The 19272-nt window shown below is 58.3% G+C and overlaps 2 protein-coding genes and 1 long non-coding RNA gene across 3 annotated transcripts in view; 1 reads left to right on the top strand and 2 right to left on the bottom strand.

The window, feature by feature from the left end:
• The window catches only part of LOC108534160 (uncharacterized), a 10686-nt gene extending 10394 nt beyond the window's left edge, over positions 1-292 (bottom strand). Inside the window, exon 1 of the long non-coding RNA XR_001886900.1 lies at positions 230-292. This is a non-coding gene — a long non-coding RNA (uncharacterized LOC108534160). The remainder of the gene's footprint in view (positions 1-229) is intronic.
• On the top strand, positions 7-9332 carry CBX2 (chromobox 2). Its single transcript, XM_017879325.1, has 5 exons — positions 7-140; positions 215-258; positions 1183-1248; positions 3550-3655; positions 5575-9332. The coding sequence occupies exons 1-5, from the start codon at positions 69-71 to the stop codon at positions 6877-6879; spliced, it is 1593 nt and encodes a 530-aa protein (XP_017734814.1). The 5' UTR covers positions 7-68; the 3' UTR covers positions 6880-9332.
• Positions 9333-15522: 6190 nt separating this feature from the next.
• CBX8 (chromobox 8) lies at positions 15523-19264 on the bottom strand. Its single transcript, XM_017879324.1, has 5 exons — positions 18631-19264; positions 18195-18238; positions 17932-17997; positions 17739-17805; positions 15523-17253 (listed from the first exon to the last, which is right to left on the bottom strand). The coding sequence occupies exons 1-5, from the start codon at positions 18697-18699 to the stop codon at positions 16336-16338; spliced, it is 1164 nt and encodes a 387-aa protein (XP_017734813.1). The 5' UTR covers positions 18700-19264; the 3' UTR covers positions 15523-16335.
• Positions 19265-19272: the final 8 nt, after the last annotated feature.

Genomic DNA, 19272 nt, shown 5'->3' with positions numbered 1-19272 from the left:
CGGGGCGCGCGGCGGTGCGGCCAGGCTACGGGCGGCGGGCGCCGCGGTCGGGCGGGCTGCCGTGCAGTATGGAGGAGCTGAGCAGCGTGGGCGAGCAGGTCTTCGCCGCCGAGTGCATCCTGAGCAAGCGGCTCCGCAAGGTGCGTGCGGCCCGCCCGGCCCCCTCCCGCCGCCTGCCGCCAGTCTACTCACGGCCCCTCTTCTCTCCCCGCAGGGCAAGCTGGAGTACCTGGTCAAGTGGCGTGGCTGGTCCTCCAAGTGAGTCCCCCGCGACGCTGCGCCCGCCCTGCCGCCCCCTCGCCCGGGAGTGGGGACGTGGAGCCCTCGGCCGCGCCGTCCGGGGGCCTGGGGGCGCCCGCGGGCTGAGCGGGAAGTTCGCGGGGTCCCCGCGGGCTCCTCCGGCTCTGAGGGGGCGGAGGCCGCCCGGCCCGAGGTTGCCCTTTGTTTACACGCCCGCGGGTGCAGAGCTGGGCGGCCCCCCGCGCCGGAACCTCCTCGGCCCCGGCGCCGCGCTCCCCCCACCCCCCGCCCCGGCCAGGAGGGAGGCGCGGGGTGCAAGCCCCCCTCCTCTTGGCTAGATTCTCTCTGCTGTAACCTGAGCTTCCTATTGATGGATGTAGGGTTTCTTTTTTTTTTCTTTCTTTTAATGGAAGGGAGGGGATTTGGCATCCCCGGAAGGGGCTCTGTGCACAGCTGCTCCTGCAGCCCCGTTTCCCCGTTTTCCCGGACCGCGCTCTTCGCTACCCCGCGAGGTGCCCCGGCCCGCGCGCCACATTGTTCTGTATCTCGGGCAGGGCGCCTGTGCCCCTCCCAGCATCCTGGACCTGCCTTCCCTTCCTTCTCTGGCTCCAGGCCAGGGTTTGGGGGATTCCCTCTCTGCAACTTTGCGTTTTATTGGGATTTTTCTCTCAGGCTGAGACTGTGGGAGTCCTCTTGTGGCCTTGTTTTAATTGGGGAGTTGGAGCGGCAGTTTCCCTTTGGGTTTGAGGTTAGAGTGCTGGGTTGGTGGGGAATGGCCAGCCTCCAAAACCTGGGTTTGGACTTTGAGAAGTGCCATGGTGCTACGGTGCTACAGCCATCGGCCTGAGTCGAGGAGCGGTGAGGGCGGGCCCCCTCGGGCAGCTTTGCAAAGCCGTGATCATCAGCCTGGCGTCTAATGCTGCCCTGCCCTCTGTTTTGCAGACATAACAGCTGGGAGCCGGAGGAGAACATCCTGGACCCGAGGCTGCTCCTGGCCTTCCAGAAGAAGTGAGGACGCTGACAGCACTGTGGGGAGGGCGTGGGGGAGGGATGGTGCCTGGTTGCAGAGTCGTGCTGGGCGCTGCTCGCCTGCCCGGAGGTTGGAGCTGGTGCTGTGGTCTGAGGTCCCTTAGCAAGATTGTCTCCAGGGCCATCTCTGTGACTGGCTGTAAAAGTCCCCAGCCAGCCCCTCTCCCACCTTCTCCCAGCCAGCCTGTATCCATCCCTGAGAAGACCCCAAGTAAGTTCTGCTTTGGTTTTTCTGACAGCCGTACTTGCAGAAACCAACTTTTTCAGTTGCTTCAGATAAAGATGTAGCTTCTTTTGGCCTTTTCTGCTGACTGATTTGCACATGGCGCTAACAAAAAAACAGGATAGCAGGTTTGCCACAGTGATGCAGGCCTGCCCTTCCAGCCCTGCACGCGTGTGCCATCAGGCAAGAGAAGGCTCAGAGAGGGAGCTGGAACACAACACGCAATTGTGCCTGTTGTGGTGTCTCTCAAGAACGAAACATTTATTTTGCCCTGGCCTGCAGCATACAGTACCATATAGCCCCGTGGGACCGGATTGGGCCAGACTTGTTTCTGTCATTCTAGATGTCATTTCTATTTTTAGGTAGGAAGCTTGGGTTAAGAGATAGGCCTCCTTGAGATGTTCGAGGGCAAGGGGTGGTGAGGAGAGGACAGTGGATGTGCCTACCACACCCCAGCATGAAGGGCCAGGGAGTGCTACTCAAGCAATGGCAAGGCGTGGGGTGTTTGACTGATAGCTCCCCCTGGCTCCCCTGGCTGGACTTGCCCTGTGGATAGAGGCAGAAGAATTGGTGGCTGGAGTCTTTCCCAGCCAGGGTCAATCTGGCAGGTTTGTTCTCTGGTAGCGAAAGGTGCGTTCCCTTTTTTCCGCTGTAGCAGAACATTTTGGGTCTTCCCAGAGGGGACGTGACAGTGGGCAAGTAAGAGTTTTCTGGTGGGGCGAGTAAAAAGAAGAGGAGCCTGTGCTTGCTCACATCCCTTTGGAAAATCGTCAGGGCACCCCATTGTCTTGTGTTGTTTCCTGTCTGGGTTCTGGGAGCCTTGGGGTGGGGGAATGGCTTGACCCACTTCAGAGGCTGGTACATTTCTCTGCATCTAACACAGTGTCCTAACAGTTGAGAGAGATTGTGCCCTTGCCACTGGTTTTGGTTAGAGCAGAAACACCTGAGATAACAAGAGTTTAAAACCCATGGGTGGCTTGGATTGCATCGTGGAAGAAAGAAAACGTAGAAGGTGGCTGTTCAGCCTTCTCCATCCACCAACACGCTAGCTCCCTCTGGGCACCAGGAGCTGGCCATTACCTGCTTGGTATTGGAGGGGTGGGGGTATGGCCCTTGGCGACGCACAGGCTCACAGCACGCGGTCCACAGGTTAATATTTCAGCGGAGGAGATCCATGCAACACTTCACTGGCCTTTTAGGAGATTTCGGGTTAGGGACCAGTACTTAATTGGAGTATGAGCTTTGCCTGGTACTCATCAGAACTGCGTTGAGGAGGTTGTCTTCCAGGCCCCAGTGAGATGATGTTCGCCCAGTGTAATCACCAGGGCCCCTTCCCTTGAGAGTAGCCTGAAATACAAGCTTTCCCTGGGGGCTGGAGGTTCACTAGCGCTTCGTGACCCAGGAGGTGTGGAGGCTCTTCAGGGGGGTACTGCGGGTGGGGCATGCATTGAGCCCTGCCTACGTCAGAACTTGGCACTTTTGTTATCTCCCTCAAGAGTAGAGTTTAGGAACAGAGGTATTTTTAAAAAGGAAACAAGGAGAGTCATATGCCAGCAGTCAGGCTCTGTGCGGGCTGGAGGGCAGGGCCCATGTTGCTCCTTGCCTGGGTGAGGGTTTCATGCATAGGCAGCTGCCCAGGGGATTGCTGGCATCTCCTTGCCCTGGGCTTCCTTCTCCTATTGAAAGTAAGGAGGTTGGACCCTGTGGCCACCGAAGCCACTTCTGGTTAGGATATGCTAGAATTTCCACGCAGCAGTGCACCGGCAGGAAGCTGTCTTAAGAGAGGTCGGAGAAAACTGGGATATCATCGTTTTCCCAGCGTTGCTTTCCTCTCTTCAGCTTGTCCTTACCCAAATGAAATAGGGTGGCTGGTTACTGACCCTAGTGCAAAAAATGGGGCCTGACCTCTGCCTTGGGCATTTGATGATGTGTTTGCAGCAAACAGGTTAAGCTATTACAGGCCAACAGGAATAGGGTGCTGGAAGCCATAGAGTCCCACGTGATAGGAGGGGTATGCACTAGGGCTTCTCACCCATTAACGAGTGGTGTGCCTTCAGGGAACATGAGAAGGAGGTGCAGAACCGGAAGAGAGGCAAGAGGCCGAGAGGCCGGCCAAGGAAGCTCACTGCCATGTCCTCCTGCAGCCGGCGCTCCAAGCTCAAGGTGGGTGGCTGCGCCAGGCATACTGACCCCACCTCCCAGCACCCCTTGGGGTAGGGGCAGGCAGAGGGAGGGTTTGGGGCCCTCAGGAAGGGGGTGGCACTTCTGCCAACAGTCTGTCCCTCTACTCGGAAAACAGGAGCCCCTTTTCTTCCTGCCTCTCAGCTTCTGCTGCCCAGGTGCCCCAGCCGGCTGCGAGTTCCTCCCCGCCCCTCCCAGGGGCTTCCTGCTTCAGCCTGTCTTGCACGCCTCTCTGCTGGGTGGCAGGGTCAAACTGCTACTGACAAGCACTCTTCACTCCCATGGGGTCCAGAAAGGAACAGGAAGCATGCATACAGTAGATTCTCATAGGATTGCCGACTAGATGTGACCCACAAGCCCAAGATTTTGGGCTACTCCAGGCCCACCTGTGAGTGTACCTTAAATCGAGATGGCCAGGAAAGGCAGGGCTGACCCAGTAGCCAGGGGGTGCCGGAAGGGGCCTTGGAGGAGGGCAGAGGTACTGTGGGCTGATGGTGCGCTTCGGCCGTCTCGGTACTGTCCTGTCACCCCTCCCCGCTACAGTGATGGGCTCACCCCACCACAGGTATGCAGGCACCCCTGGGGTCCGTGGCGGGGCCCCTCCCTTCCCTGAGGACAGGTGAGGCAGGACAGGATCGGGGAGGAGGGCCTGGCCTCAGTCCCAGGTGCTGCTTTGATTTCCTCCTCCCGGCACTGTCCATGGACCTCCGCATGTTGTGGCCACGAGCTCAGTCACTTACAGAACCCGCCTTTCCAGGAGGATTTCCTGAATGAACGGGATTCTCTGCTGTAGAATCTTGTTGGGTGGTCTACACTGGCCTTACATTGTCTTGAAAATCTTCCTTTTGAGCAGGATGGTGGGGCTGCAGAAGTCCTGCCGACTGAGGAGTGGCTACAAGGCAGTGATTGGCGCCTTATTTGAGGAGGTTTGAGGAGATCACTCCTGTTGAAGTCGGGAGAACGGGGTGGTAGGGAGGCAGTGTTGGATCTGACTCCCTAAAGCACACGCTGTAGAATTCTGACCCAGCAGGCAGCATGGGAGGCCTATGAAACACGAGGACACCCTTATTTAATATTTGGGGTGACATCCAGAAGGCGAGGAGCACAGTGGTTTGTTTATCTGTGTCCTGTAAGGCTCAGACTGGGAAATGGGGATACTGAAGCCCAGTTGGTTTAGGCTGCAAAGCTGTGTGTGCTACTTCATATGACCTGTAACCTCCTGAGTCCTGATAAGTGTGATGCTCTGGATACCGTTCTCTTTGAACGTCTGCTCTACAGCCCGGAGCTAAATCTGCATTCCCCGCAAAAGCTGATGGTGGACCTGGATGTTATGGTGTGGACTTCGTCCGTCCTTGTTCTGACTTCATTTTTAGGAGCCACCTATTTTTCTCTCTATTTTACCTTTGATTTTGCCTCTCATGGAACTGTGAGCATGGTGAGAAGTTGCTCCTTCCTGATTGCCTCTCTGGTCTGGAAGCCACAGGAGTTGATGGCTGCAAGGTGCCCAGTGTTCCTTGGGGACAGCATGGCGCTCTGGACCCTGGGAGCAGGCAGTGGAGGTGTGACACCTTATCTTTTATTTATTTATTTTTTTCTTTGAGACGTAGTCTTGCTCTGTCACCCAGGCTGGAGTTCAGTGGCACAATCTCGGCTCGCTGCAGCCTCCACCTCCCGATTTCAAGCAATTCTCCTGCCTCAGCCTCTGCAGTAGCTGGGACTACAGGCACGTGCCACCACACCCAGCTAATTTTTGTATTTTTAGTAGAGACGGCATCACTATGTTGGCCAGGCTGGTCTCGAACTCCTGACCTCAGGTGATCCACCCACCTCAGCCTCCCAAAGTGCTGGGATTACAGGCGTGAGCCACTGCACCCAGCCAACTTCTCCTTTATCTTTTTCAGGAACCCGATGCTCCCTCTAAATCCAAGTCCAGCAGTTCTTCCTCTTCCTCTACGTCGTCGTCCTCTTCCTCGGATGAAGAGGATGACAGTGATTTAGATGCCAAGAGGGGTCCCCGGGGCCGCGACACCCACCCAGTGCCTCAGAAGAAGGCCCAGATCCTGGTGGCCAAACCCGAGCTGAAGGATCCCATCCGGAAGAAGCGGGGACGAAAGCCCCTGCCCCCAGAGCAGAAGGCAACCCGAAGACCCGTGAGCCTGGCCAAGGTGCTGAAGACCGCCCGGAAGGATCTGGGGGCCCCAGCCAGCAAGCTACCCCCTCCACTCAGCGCCCCCGTGGCAGGCCTGGCAGCTCTGAAGGCCCATGCCAAGGAGGCCTGCGGCAGCCCCGGTGCCATGGCCACCCCAGAGAACCTGGCCAGCCTGATGAAGGGCATGGCCAGTAGCCCCGGCCGGGGTGGCATCAGTTGGCAGAGCTCCATCGTGCATTACATGAACCGCATGACCCAAAGCCAGGCTGCCAGCAGGTTGGCACTGAAGGCCCAGGCCACCAACAAGTGCGGCCTTGGGCTGGACCTGAAGGTGAGGACGCAGAAAGGGGAGCTGGGAATGAGCCCTCCAGGAAGCAAAATCCCGAAGGCCCCCAGCAGCGGGGCTGTGGAGCAGAAAGTAGGGAGCACAGGGGCCCCCCCACACACCCATGGTACCAGCAGGGTACCCGCTGGGTGCCCAGGCCCTCAGTCAGCACCCACCCAGGAGCTGAGCCTCCAGGTATTGGACTTGCAAAGTGTCAAGAATGGCATGCCTGGGGTGGGTCTGCTCGCCCGCCATGCCACTGCCACCAAGGGTGTCCCAGCCACCAACCCAGTCCCTGGGAAGGGCACTGGGAGTGGCCTCATTGGGGGCAGCGGGGCCGCCATGCCCACCGACACAAGCAAAAGTGAGAAGCTGGCTTCCAGAGCAGTGGCACCGCCCACGCCTGCCAGCAAGAGGGACTATGTCAAGGGCAGTGCTACCCCCAGTGGGCAGGAGAGCCGCACAGCCCCTGGAGAAGCTCGCAAGGCAGCCACACTGCCAGAGATGAGCGCAGGCGAGGAGAGCAGCAGCTCGGACTCTGACCCGGACTCTGCCTCACCACCCAGCACTGGTCAGAACCCGTCAGTGTCCGTTCAGACCAGCCAGGACTGGAAGCCCACCCGCAGCCTCATCGAGCATGTCTTTGTCACTGACGTCACTGCCAACCTCATCACCGTCACAGTGAAGGAGTCTCCCACCAGCGTGGGCTTCTTCAGCCTGAGGCATTACTGAATCCCCTGCGCCACCAGCTGCCTGCTCCTACTCCCCTTCGCTGCCTGTGGTTTTGCTTGGCTAACTGATTCCCAGCCCAAGCCCCCTCAAGAGTCTGGGTCAGGGGAGGAGGAGCGGGTGGTCTCCTTGATGGGCAGACTTGGAAGGGGCTTCTCCCTGCATCCTGCCCTGTCCTGCGAGGTAGGCCAGGGGGTCTCACTACCTTGTTGGTCTCCACCATGTTCCTACCTCTGCAGGCCTCTTCGCTTTCCTCTCTTGCCTCAGGAAATGCAGTGGCACCTGTAGCTCAAGGTGACTGTCTTGAACAGAGCAGGCTTCTTCATGGCTGCATTTGAACTGCTCCTCACTGGCCTGTGTGACTGAATCACTGCTTTGCTCCCTGCCTCGCAGGGGCTGAGGTGTCAGCTGGGGACGTCTGGTGTATCTCGCTTTCAGCCCTGGGGTGGGCAGAGAGTATTGTGGGGAGGCAAGGCCAGTGGGACTAGTGTTCCCTCCACCTGGTGGCAGCTTTTGGGAGATGGGATGAGCAGGGGCGGGCGCGGCTGGCATTGCCTGAGCCTGCAGTGGTGGGGTGGGGAGCTTGCCCCTGACAGCTGGGGGCTGGCTGGGGTCTTGCTGTGAAAGGACAGTGACAGGCAGCTAGAGCAGAGCAAGCCTGGGAGCCCTAAAAGGCTGGCTTTGTGGCCATCTAGCCCCAATTCAGGGTGGCATCCACAGCCCCCAAACAGCCTGCGAGCCAGCATGGGTGGGGAGAGGGTGGCCCCACAGCTAGGTTCCACCTGAAGAGCCTCCACGCCTCGGAGCAGGAGAGGCAGGCTGTGGCTGCTGCCCTCCTTCCTGCCCGTGTCCCAATGAGAAGTGACCTGAGTCCCCTTCCACACCCAGACCCACCCCCTGCCCCAGGCCCACTGAAGCATGTTCCATTTCTAGAAAGCCCAGAGTTCAGTGTCCCAAGGAAAACCCAAAGTGGAGGTGCTCAGGTCCAGGGGAGTCCCGTGGGCAGGACCCTTGGCAAGCAAGCCCCTCCCTCCACTCCCAGGATCTACCTTTTGCTAATAAAGGACTGGCTTTGTCCTCATGGCCCACAGACTGCCCCGGAGGACAGGAGTGCTGGCACTTGTGAGTCGATGGGCCCATCTGTCGGCTCTGCCCGTGCTGCAGGTGTGTGCTGTGGGTCCTGCCCACAACTCCCTGCTGCCTGTGCAGGGCCCTGCTCAAGTGGATGAGGCGTTCCTTCAGGAATATCACTTTCCCTGACAATCCCCCGCACCTTTAGGCGTTCCCTGCTTGGCTCCTTTCCAGCTGAAAAATTCTACCTCTACCATTTGGGAAGCTGGACAAATTCTAGGGGACCCACCTGGTAGAGGGCCCTGGGAAGCTGAATCTGTCAGCCTTGGCCCTGAGGCTCCTGTTAACTCAAGATTGTGAGCTACATTGTATGGTTTCTGACCAATATCAGGATTTCTGTTCTGAGAGCAGCTTGGGCAGAAAGGCAGGGCAGCCCAGAGGTGGCAGCGGCAGGCAATCTGGTCACTGGGTCTTTGTGATGCCAAAAACAAAATAGGGTGGGGTGGTCACTTTCTGTTCGTCTGATTGGATGGAGTCAGCCAGCAAGCATGGGGCTCTATTCCAGTGCCTGACTGTAGGAAAGGCTGCCCTTCCATGGAGCAGCCCAGACTTCGAGAATGGGCTCTGTTTTCCGGGGGACAGGCCTACCAGACTGCAAGACCCCCCAGTACCTCACCGTGCCAAATAGGAAGAGGTGGCCTTGGTGTAGCCAAATTGATCTTAACAGTGTGCCTTTGGGGGGGGACCCATGTCCATGGCTTCGTTGAAGGCCAGCCCACAGTGGGGGTGGTGGCTGCCACAGGAATGGTGCCCGCCTCGGTGAATTGAAGGGCTGGGGTCCCACATAGCTAGGCCAGGGCTGGAAGCAGACAGTAAGGAAGAGCTGCTCCCCACAGGAGAGGGAGAGATTCCAGCTCACTGCGCAGCCTGGGAGGAGGCGTGGATCCTGGCATGCTGGGCCTCAGGCATCAGCTTCCTTGTGCCCAGACAGCCAAGCCTGTGACTCCTTCCTGCGGAGCGCTGTGCTACCTTCAACGCTCCAAAGCCAGACTAACAGCTCTCCAAGCCCTTAGGGTGACTCTGTCCTTCCAGGAGCTGTTGGAGAAATGATCTGTCCCTGGCTGCCTGTCCTCCCCAGCAGCCGGGTCTCTCCAGACCCTGATTTGGTGCCTTTCTGCTTACCAGCTACTTCAATCCCAAAGTTTGAATCTGCAGATACCTTACTCCCAGCCACTTTGCCTTCTTACTGTGTCGTGTGTTTTTCCTGGTGCTTCAAGAGCGTGTGCACGTGTGCAGGGCAAGGGCCACCACTGGGAACTGCACCGAATGCTCAGACTTGGTTGTCTTACGTTTACCAATAAATAAAAGTAGACTTTCTATTTTTATTTGCTGCTATTTATGTGTGTGTGTGTGTTTGTGTAGCTAGGTGTCTGGCACATCTGACAAGATGCATTGTTGCTTTTTTCCCAAAGGTCCCACAGGAACTGTGGCAGTGTGTATGTGTGTAATGGTGTGTTAACCCCATCTTGTTTGTTCCTGTATTGAATAGGAAGCAGTGGCCAGTCTGTCTTCCTTAGAGGTGTTGGCATATTTTTATATGTATATTTTGTACCAAAAAAGAGTGTTCCTTGTTTTGGTTACGCTCGAAATTCTGACCTAGTTGGAGAGGGCTCTGGGCCCAGAGCTTTCATTAAGGGGAGACTGGGGGAGGATCAAGCTTTGAACCAAAGCCAATCACTGGCATGATTTGTGTTTTTTAATTTAAAAAAAAAATCATTCATGCATGCCACTTCTAATTGCTTTCAACTATGGCTGTTTGCTTTCTTAAAAGAGAACAAAAGTAGATATGTTATTGCCCTAGGAGAGGATCTGTGTTGAAACAGGACAACAGCCCAGGGCCCACATTTAATTGGGATCAATCAGTTCAAGGAAATGTTTCCCCCAAAAAGCCCCTGATGGTGTGGGGAAAGGGAATGGAGTTGGGGACAGGTAGTGCCTGGACGACCAGATTTTACTCAAGTGCACCCACGATTCTGTTGATTTTCTAGCATTTTTGGAAAACTAGCAAAGTTGCAGGGTTTTTTCTTTTTTTAGACTGATGTTAATTTATTTTACAGGGAAAAGACAGCAAATGGCGTCAGAAGATTTTTGTCCTTTTGTTATCTCTCAGTATATCAATAAATTTTTTAAAACACTTTTGGCCTGGTGTACATCATGAGTGATCCCTGGAAACACAATAGACGCTGCTCTTTTCCTTTCTTGAGGCAAAATAACTCGTCTGGACATGGGCTGAATACTTGTGGCACAGAAAAATCAAAGCCTGGGAAAGGCTTGGCCACTTGCAGAGGGTGCAGAAAAAGATGTGTTTCCAAGCAAGGGATGGGGGTTTCAGAGTCCATATACCAGTAGTTCACAACACAGAACAATTTGGCATTGCAGGGGACCCTTGGCAGATCAGGAGGTCTTGGTTGTCACGCTGTGGGGTGGGTGCCACTTGGATATAGTGCGTGGATACCAGAGGAGTGCTGCTAGATGTCCTGAGGTGCACAGGACAGTCTCCATGACAGACAGAAATGATCCTTCCCAGCGCGTCAGTAGTGCTGAGTTTGAGAGACTGAATTAATGGGAAAAATAGAAAAAATACAATGGCAGGGATTGGGGGCAGGGGCAGCGTTACCGGCATCTGTTAGGTGAGGTCAGGGATGCTGCAATATATAATCAACTCATCTTGAGACTGCTCCCTTCCAGAGACAAAGTTAAACCAAAACTCTCCCTCTCCCCGCCCCCACAGTATCCAGAGATGCTGTGTTGGAAAGCCACTCGGCCCCTTGAAGCCACCACATGTGCTAATGCTTTACAAGGAGGCAGCCATAAAATTCCAGAGGAGTCACTGTGAGTTAGAAGCTACTGCAACTCCTAACCCAAGGCTCGCGAAAAAAAGAGGTGATTTGCTTATTATAGAACGTTCCCCGACCCCTTAAGGCTTGCACCAACCTCAGCATGAATTTATTCATAAATTCCAGCCTCCAGGGAGAACAGAGTTTCTTTGAAGAGGGAAGCTGGGCCTAGATGTTGCGGTCACTGGGTGAAAAGCTACTTGGGGCCAAGGCCTGAGTCTTTTGGTTCAGGAAAGGGTTCCCCCTACAAATGGAAATGTGACCCCCAGCATTAGTCCGCTCCAGGAAGGCCTGCGAATTCGAAATCAGAGTGTTGCAGAGAAAGAAGACTGCTGGTGGGCTCTCTTTTGCTGCCTTCGCAAGTCTCTGGCTGTTTTGGAGAAAGCGGGCAGGGGCGACCCCCAGCGAGCCTGTCCTCTGGCTTATGAGAGCTGCGGAAAGGGGCTGGGACCCCAGGAAGGAGCAAGTTGGCCGAGCAGGAGCAGGCGCGGCTCCCGATGTGGAGCCAGCCTTTCCGGAGAGCCCATCTCTACCGGGATTCGGCCAGACGGGTGCCGGGCCGAGCCCGCTCGGCCTTTGTTAGTTTCTGCGCCGCTGATGTGATCGCCTAATCCAGGCCCCCTCAGAAGAATAGACTGGGCTGCCAAGGGCCCGACCCCGCTCGAGGGCCCGGCCCCCACGCCGCCGCGACCTGCCCGCGGGCGCCGGGAGCGATGGATGCGGAGGGGCTGGAGGACGGTGGTCCGGGCGTGTGGACCTCTCCTTCCTCCCCTCCGCCCTCGTGGATCGAGCGCCGCGGCTCCGGGAGGACGCAGAGGGGCGCCCGTGGTGGTGGGCGCCCAGCGGTGCCGTTGGGTGGGGGGTAGATAAGGCTTTCTCAGTTAGGGTTCGCAACCAGCAAGCTACTGGCCCCCGGGGGTAAGGGGTGGGCGCGGGCGACCCGGGCCGACGCCGCCACCTGTAGAGGGCGCGCGCATCCCACCAAGGTCGGCCGCCGGCGCCTCGGACCGACAAGGGAAAAGCCAGCCGCGTCTCCAGGGCGCCCGGGACCCCATCGCACCACCTGCACCCCGGCCACCTCCGCCGCCGAAGTCTCAGGAGGAAAGCCCCGACCCTGCCCGCAGCCTCTCTCGCCGCGTTCAGGACAGGCGGGCAGCCGCCTTCCACGCTGGACAGCACGCCTCTCGGCCTGGAGGGCGTTTCGATGAGAAGAGGAAACCGGCACAGGAGCCCCAGAGGGCCGGGGCAGATCTGCGCGCCGGCGGCCCCGGCGCACGGCACAGTGCCTAGATCAGGATTGGTGCGAAGCCAGCATCAAAGGGACGGAAAATGAATCCTATCCGACACCCTAGGAAGAGCATGAACCTTCCAACCCAACCAATGTTTGTGCGAGGTCAGGTTTCCCGCCGCGGTGGCCACACTAGCTGGCCCTGTCCTTGGGACGCAGGGTAACCAGTCCGGCTGGAGGCCGCCACGCACACCTGGTCTCTGCAGTTGTGGGGGACTCCCAGGGAATCTGCCCAGGAAACGGAAACCCGTGAGGGCGCTCCTCAAAGCCGAGGTTGATGGCCAGAGAACCCGAAAAAGGGGCAGGGTGGGGGCCCTCCCGTCTGCTTAAGCAGGAGCCCATTCCACTGCCCCACACACCCAGGAGTGGACGCGGAAGGGAGCCCCGTCCAAGCGGCGACCATCGCTGGGCCACCCCACCCACCTTCCCTTGATGTCCCCTGCCAGCACAGAGACCGCCCAGTTGCGGTGGGGCAGTCTCGGGCTGAGATCTTTGACACCTGGCGGCCAGCGACCCTACTCGGCAGGCAGCGCAGGCCCTCACGTCGGAAGGGCACTCAGGGCTCTGTGATCCGTTGCCCTGGGCCCGGGCGCCAGGACGCTCCTGTCCTCCCGCGCCCTCCCACACCGGTCACAGCTGGGGAAGGGGGAAGCTCCGCCAAGGGCCGGGCCACTGACTCCTCAGCAAGGGGCTGCAGATGCGTGAGCTACCCCTGTCCATGTTCCTCCGGGTGGGTGTTAGGGGTGAGCCTGAATCGCGGCGTCCTGGCAGGGTGACGTCTGCCGGGTACTATGGAAGTAGAACTGGGTTTAGTGCGGTGGCCTCTTTGGGGATCCCAAGGATGGCTCTCCTGTGCGGGCTTCAAGACCCCGCCCCTACTGCTGTGAAGTCTGTGGCCAGAAAAGGCCACGAACATCTCCCTCTCCACCCCCACCCCGCACTCTGCTCTCCCCGCATCGTCCCTTGCCCAGCGTTAGGGTTTAGGCCCGCCTAGGAGACCTGGGCCGGAAAGGCTGCGGGGACTCCGGGGCGGGGGTGCGCGGGGCTGCGGCGCGGCGGCGCCAGGTTCACTAATCACATCAGCAGCGCTCTGCGCCGGCTCCGAGCAGGCAGTTGCCTAGCAATACCCGCGAATTCAATTCCTCAATCAATAGGCGCGAGGCTCTGCATTTCGGGGAGCGCTAGCTAGCAAGATTGGGTGGGTCTGGAAAGTGGGTCTCACAGCAGCTCCGAGGGGCTGGCCCGGGAGGCTGTGGGCAACGCGGCGAGGCCCCGGGGCCTCGGAGACCAGACACCTCCGGCCTGGGGGTGTGGCGCGCTGGAGGAGCCCGTCAGAGGAAAGGTGAACCCCCGACCTCAGGCGCATCCTCCCTCCGGGGTCCCCAGATACCGCCCGGGTCCCGAAGAAGTGCAGCCAGTAGGCGCGGAGAGCCAAACGGCTTCCCCTAGATGGGCTGAGGAGAGCCAGCCGCCGCGGCCTCCCACGCCCACCTCTATCCCAACCAGGTGGGTTCCCCAGCTGGGGAAGGGCCTTTGCAGGAACCGTTCCTCCGCCGATGGGGGCGAGGATGGGGGCGGGAGGACAGGATGGGTACTGAGAGAAGAGGGACGATCCTCTCTTCCCGGGATGCCTCTTCCCTTTGCTCAGGAAAAGAAAAAGAAGAATAAAACCAAGACATGTCTCTATTTACAAAGTATGTATTTAAACACGTAAAAAGCGGTATTGGATACAGACATTCACAACCGCAGAAGACAGCTACCGAAGCTTCACTCTTGGGCTGAGGCGGAGATCGATTGGAGATTTGTACAAATCTTAGAATCAAATAAACCCAACAGCGCACACATCCTGCGCGGTTGCAGACTCCCAGCCACGTGGCCCCTGGCCCCTGCCCACCCACCCCCCAGGTCAGCGTCGCAAGAGCGAGAGAAGGAGACACACACGCACGGCCACGGACAAACAGCAGGACGGAGGGGCGGTAGGGACAGAGCCCGGCTGGCTGGAGGAAGGTCCAAGGGAAGGGGCAAAGTCAGCCCCAGGAAGGGAGGGAGGTGGGAGTAAAGGGCAGGCGGGAGAGAAGGGAAGGCGGCGGCCAGGTGAAGACGCGTGTCCCCCAGTCCCGTCCACTCGGTAACAGACATGCCCCCTCAGTGAAGTTTCATCTGAAAATAGCACCGACATTTAAATAGATACACTCGGTCAACGGCGCTTCTTTATACAAAGTCTAAAATACCAGTTTTACAAATGTGAGTAGATAAAAATCCCCATTCCAGGGGCTTCTCTTTATAGGCGCAATTTGATATTCAAAAACAAACACCATCATGTAATACACCGTTTCCCTCCTTTTCTCTCTTTAAAGGCAAGAAAGTCTGGAGGAGAGAGAGGCTGAGAAGCCGGGAGTGCGGAGGATGAGGCTGGGTTCCCTCCCAGCACCCCCCACTCCATGCGAAGCTCCCCCACCCCCGACTCCCCGCCTCGCTCGCCCCGAGTCTGTGCTTCCTCTGGCGCGCAGGGCCCCCGCGCCCCTCCCTCTACAAGCAATGGTAAGTTAGATCTTCGCTGGCCCTTTAAGGGCGGGGAGGGCAGGGAGGCTGCGGGATCCCTGCTCTGAGAGACGGGGGTGGAGTGGAGGGGACTGATTTGTGCTTTTGAGTCAAAAGAGGGGCGCACGTTCTGCGCCCTCGGAGCGCAGAGCGGTCAAGTCCGCCGGGCAGGGGCGTCCCAGGCCCCGCCGCCGCGTACGGCCTTCCCCGCCGCGGCCGTCCCCACTCCCAACTCCCGCTCCTCCCTCCCCCTTTGGCGGAGTTTGAATGTCGAGTTCAAATAGAGAACACTGCGAATCGAAAAGACCTATAAATTATAGCTTTTGCTTTTAAGAAGGACGGGGGGAAAAAGGGAAAAGCAAAAGTGCCGATGCACATACTTGGATGAAAACCCCGCCTCGCCCCTCCTTTCCGTGCCCGGCCGGAGCCGCGGGGGTGAGTCCAGCCCCAGCTCCGAGCCCCGAGCCCTGGTCCTCCGCCACTCTCCAAGCCTGGCCGTGGCGAGGGCCTGGGTGCGAAGTCACTGCTCCCAGCAGCGCCCGCCGCCCAATGCCCGCCACCGCGCCTCCCTCCGTGGGTCCCGCAGGGTGGGCCTGTCTGGCCGTGTGTCCATCACAGAGCTGGCGGCCCGCCCTCCCCAGGCAGGGAGGCTTGTCCAACTCTTCCTGGGAGGTGGGGGCCACCGTCTCTTCTCCTGGCGAAGCTAGAGGACGCGAAAAGTAAAAGTCCACCCCAACACTTTTCTTGTAAAACAACTGTCTCGAACTCTGAGCACTGACACGCAATCCTCCCAATTTATCCTGGCATTTCGGGAATGTAAACAGATTCGCTGGATTTCTTTTCTTTCTGCGGAGTAAGGAAAGGAACGAGGGAACGGGGAGATTTTATCCACATGACATACACACGATCTGCGTGTACCACACACACACCCCTCCCTAAAGTGCATTTCCTGGTGTGGTCCTGGGGAGAAACCTCCTGTCCCTGCCTGCTGGGGACGTTTTAACCTTCAACATCACACACGAAAAGCTTATTCAAGTTAATACTGTTTTTCCCTAATAGACTTCTTTACCTTAAAAAAAAAAAAAAAAAGTGAAAAAAGGAAAACTGACCCCACCCCCCCTTTTTTCTGATTGGGGAGCCAACCTTTTGTTGGGCTGCCTGGCCAATAGGAAGAGAGAGCAAATCTGGGCCGGGCCTTGGTGCCAGGAGTCTGGCATTGGGCTGTGGGAGAAGGGAGGAGGGGTGGGGTGGGCAGGCCAAGCCCCTCCAGACACTCTCAGAAACCTGTACCCAGGCCCCAACTTCCCTAGAGCCCTGGGGCAAGGAGGCCCCTCCTGCCCCAGCTCATTTGCCTGCCCCAACTAAAGCACAATGAGAGTCTCTCTCCTTTAAATAAAACAACTTCAAGAATTGAAATATATATATTTAGATATTTTTCTTAAATAACATATTTACATCTAATAGAAAATATAACTCTAGAGATAATCTTTCCAACAAAAACTGACGGGGAGGAAGGAGGGATGAAAGGGGCTGGTGGGGTGGGGGTCACATCAGGGACGGGACCAGCCAAAAGGCCACATCCCACCCAGAAATAAAAATCACTATGCCAAGCTCACGCTCACTCTCTCCCCTGCTCTCATTCTGGGCACACCCACCCAGCATTCATCTTTTCTCTTTAAAAAAGCCTTGGTCCGTGTTACTTTCCTTAATGGTGACGGTCAAAAAGTTTGAGGTCACGTCTGTGACCACCACCTTCTCCAGGTTAGTCAGGGAGGGGCTCCAGGACTCTTCCTCCGGGTCCCCCAGGATTCTGGCCACAGGGATCCTGGCGATGAGGGAGGGCCTTCCCCCCTGGGCCCCCATGTCCCGGTAGAGGCCCCCCACAGAGCTGGGGGGGCCTGAGCCATGTCGGACCCGGGCACCACTGGGATCCAGGGCACCCTGGCCTTTGGCCTCCAGGAAGGCAGCCCTGTGCTTTATCACCCTGGCAGGGAAGGTGTCCACAGCCAGCTTGCCCGTGGCCTCAGCTGAGCTAGGGCTGGTCACACCACACTGCACCAGGTCCGAGTCCTGCCTTCGGGCCAGCTGGATCACGCTGTGGCCGGCTGGAAACTTTCCTGCCCCGGAAGGGGTGTCCTCCAGCTTCCTGCCCTTGAGGTACTCTCCGAGGCCGGCGCTGGGTTCGCCTAAGGGCCTCTGTGAGGGGTCCGGGAGCTCCTTCCGCGGCTTGGGGCCTCGCTTCTTAGAGCTGTCCCCCGGCGAGCTGGGCTTGTCATCCACTCGGCTGGTACCCCGCTCTCGTTCCCTCTCACGTTCCCGCTCCCTCTCTCGCTCCCTCTCCCTTTCTCGATCCCGCTCCCGGTCCCGGTCCCTATCCCGGTCCCGAGGGGGCTCTGTGCGGCAGGTGCTGCTGGTGCTGGTGCTGCTTGCTGGCGGGGACAAACCCATGTTTCGAAGGCCCTCCCGGGCCCGGGAAGTGGAAGCCAGGTCCTGGGGCGAGCGGCCAGGGTAGGGGATCCGGATGCCCCTGGCTGAGTCACTTCGAAACTCGTAAGTTTTGGCCTTTGCCTTGGCCTGAGCCTGCAGGAGAGAAGATAGTATCAAGAGTGGGGCAGGGCCCTGTCCACCCCCACAGGACTCCTGCTCTAGCCTTGATCTCCTATCTTTACCCTATGATGCCTGGGAATTTCTACATGGATGCATGCATGGATGGGTGGGTGGGTGGGTGGGTGGATGGATGGGTGGGGAGGTTGTTGGAGCTGAGAGGTAGAAGGATGGGAGAAGGGGTAGAAGATTTGGCTGGAAGCAGTCATTTGCAAAAGCACACTTTTGCATTTGATTATATGTCCATTTGGGAGGGGGAGGGTAAAGGAATTCTAGTGTGGCCAAGCCAGTCCCCCCAGGCACGGTTGGAGCTGCTACTGACTTGGTGACATCTTGCCAGGGAACTCCCTCTTAGATTACAAATAGGCAACATGTGTGGACACCCCATTGGCTCACAGTCCTCAGGGCCCCCTTCCCACAAATGACTCAACATTGTCCACCATTGGACACTGCCAACCTACCTTGAGGAGGAAGGTTTTGGGCTTGGGTCCTCGCTTTTTGGGGCCATAGAGCTCCATCTCTCTTTCCCTGGAGAAAGAAGGAAAGGAGAAAGGGTGCGTGAGTAAAGAAAGCAAGTGGGACTCTAGTCCAGGCTGGAGAGAAGCCACTCTACTTGTTTCTAAGTGAGTGGCTGGGACTTGGAAGGGTCTGTACCTTTCCTCAAAGGCCGCCAGCAAGCGAGCATCCAGGATGTTTTCCTCCGGTTCCCATGTGCTGTACCTAAAGGGAATCAGGAAGAAGTGGGCATCAGTCCCAGGAGCAGGGTGAGAGTAGAGGATGTGTGTGTGTGTGTGTGTGTGTGTGTGTGTAACTTTTCTCATTGCATTGTATTGTATTTCAACGTAAAGGCAAAAAGAGGAAGAAAGAAAGCTCCCGAATAACTGTATGGGATTGAGAATTGCATATAACCTACTTACTTCTGCGACCATCCTTTCCATTTCACGAGGTATTCCATGCGTCCCTGCGGGTGCAAAGGGGATAATGTGTGTGCATGGGGAGAAATGCATGACGAGGATACAAGAAATGCATGCGAAAATGCATGCACCAGATGAATGCTCGAAACCCCGCCGCAAAAGGCACGCGCCCGCTGCATCACCCCTGCACCTAACGCTGCACAAAGTGCATGCACCGGCATTCATTCCCCACCCCGCCCCCCACCCATGCAATCCGTGCATCGCTGCAAGTCTAAGGAAAGCGCTTGGGCTCAGAGCCGCCGCCGCCGCCGCCGCCGCCACGGCCGCGGCCGCTGCTGGGACCTGGGGGAAGGGAAGCTGGGCTGCAGCAGGGGGAGGGAACCCGGGCCGGGAGGGGAGGGCCCGGCCGCACGGAGGCCTTAGGCCCGGGGGCACCTACTTTCCGTATGCGCCGCTTCAGGAGGGCTTCGGCCGCGAACACCCGCTCCCCCACCGCTGAAAGCTCCATGTTGACTCGCCGCTTCCCCTCTTGGCCGCTTCCAGGAGCAGAAAAGCAGCAGCCAGCGCACGACAGACCATAATACTCTCCCGCTGACGTCAGTTCTCCTCCCCCTCCCGGCGCTCTCGCTCCCTCCCGCGGCCCCCCTCCCGCGCTCCTCCGCTCGGCCCCCTCCCCTCCGCCCAGCGCTTCCTCCCGCCCCACGTGTTGCTAACGACGTTGCTAAAGCCGAGCGGCCGGAGGCCTGCGCCCCCGCACGCTGATTGGACGAGCTCCGAGCCACGCCCCTCTCCCTTTCTCCCCCGCGTTGCTACGTGACCCGCGTTCCAATCGCCAGGGGGCGGAGTCCGCGGCGACTCCAGAGACGGAGCGCGCAAGTGGGAGGGGGCGCCGCCGGAAGTGACGCCGCGGGGAGGGCGGGCCCGGCCGCTGTCAGTCTGCTGGGCTGGCGAGGGGGGCCGGCCGCCCTCTGTCCTCGCCGGGGCCCCTCCCCGCCACCAAGTTGTCCCTCCGGTGTTCGGCGTCCCCACAGCTCTCGCTGGGATCCCCGCGGCGATGTCAGCCCGGCTCCGCCCCCCGGCA

Source organism: Rhinopithecus bieti, unplaced genomic scaffold (assembly GCF_001698545.2).
Source record: "Rhinopithecus bieti isolate Rb0 unplaced genomic scaffold, ASM169854v2 scaffold_9899, whole genome shotgun sequence".
Lineage (NCBI taxonomy): Eukaryota > Metazoa > Chordata > Mammalia > Primates > Cercopithecidae > Rhinopithecus > Rhinopithecus bieti.
This window is presented reverse-complemented; position numbering and strand designations above follow the sequence as displayed.

Excerpts from the sequence above, each read along its gene's own strand:
- CBX2 (XM_017879325.1), top strand. The coding sequence starts at position 69 with ATGGAGGAGCTGAGCAGCGTGGGCGAGCAGGTCTTCGCCGCCGAGTGC. Across the intron at positions 1,249-3,549 it reads CTCCTGGCCTTCCAGAAGAA|GGAACATGAGAAGGAGGTGC; the intron begins GTGAGGACGCTG and ends GTGTGCCTTCAG. Across the intron at positions 3,656-5,574 it reads GCCGGCGCTCCAAGCTCAAG|GAACCCGATGCTCCCTCTAA; the intron begins GTGGGTGGCTGC and ends TATCTTTTTCAG.
- CBX8 (XM_017879324.1), bottom strand. The coding sequence starts at position 18,699 with ATGGAGCTTTCAGCGGTGGGGGAGCGGGTGTTCGCGGCCGAAGCCCTC. Across the intron at positions 17,998-18,194 it reads TGGAAAGGATGGTCGCAGAA|GTACAGCACATGGGAACCGG; the intron begins GTAAGTAGGTTA and ends GATTCCCTTTAG. Across the intron at positions 17,254-17,738 it reads CCAAAACCTTCCTCCTCAAG|GCTCAGGCCAAGGCAAAGGC; the intron begins GTAGGTTGGCAG and ends TCTCTCCTGCAG.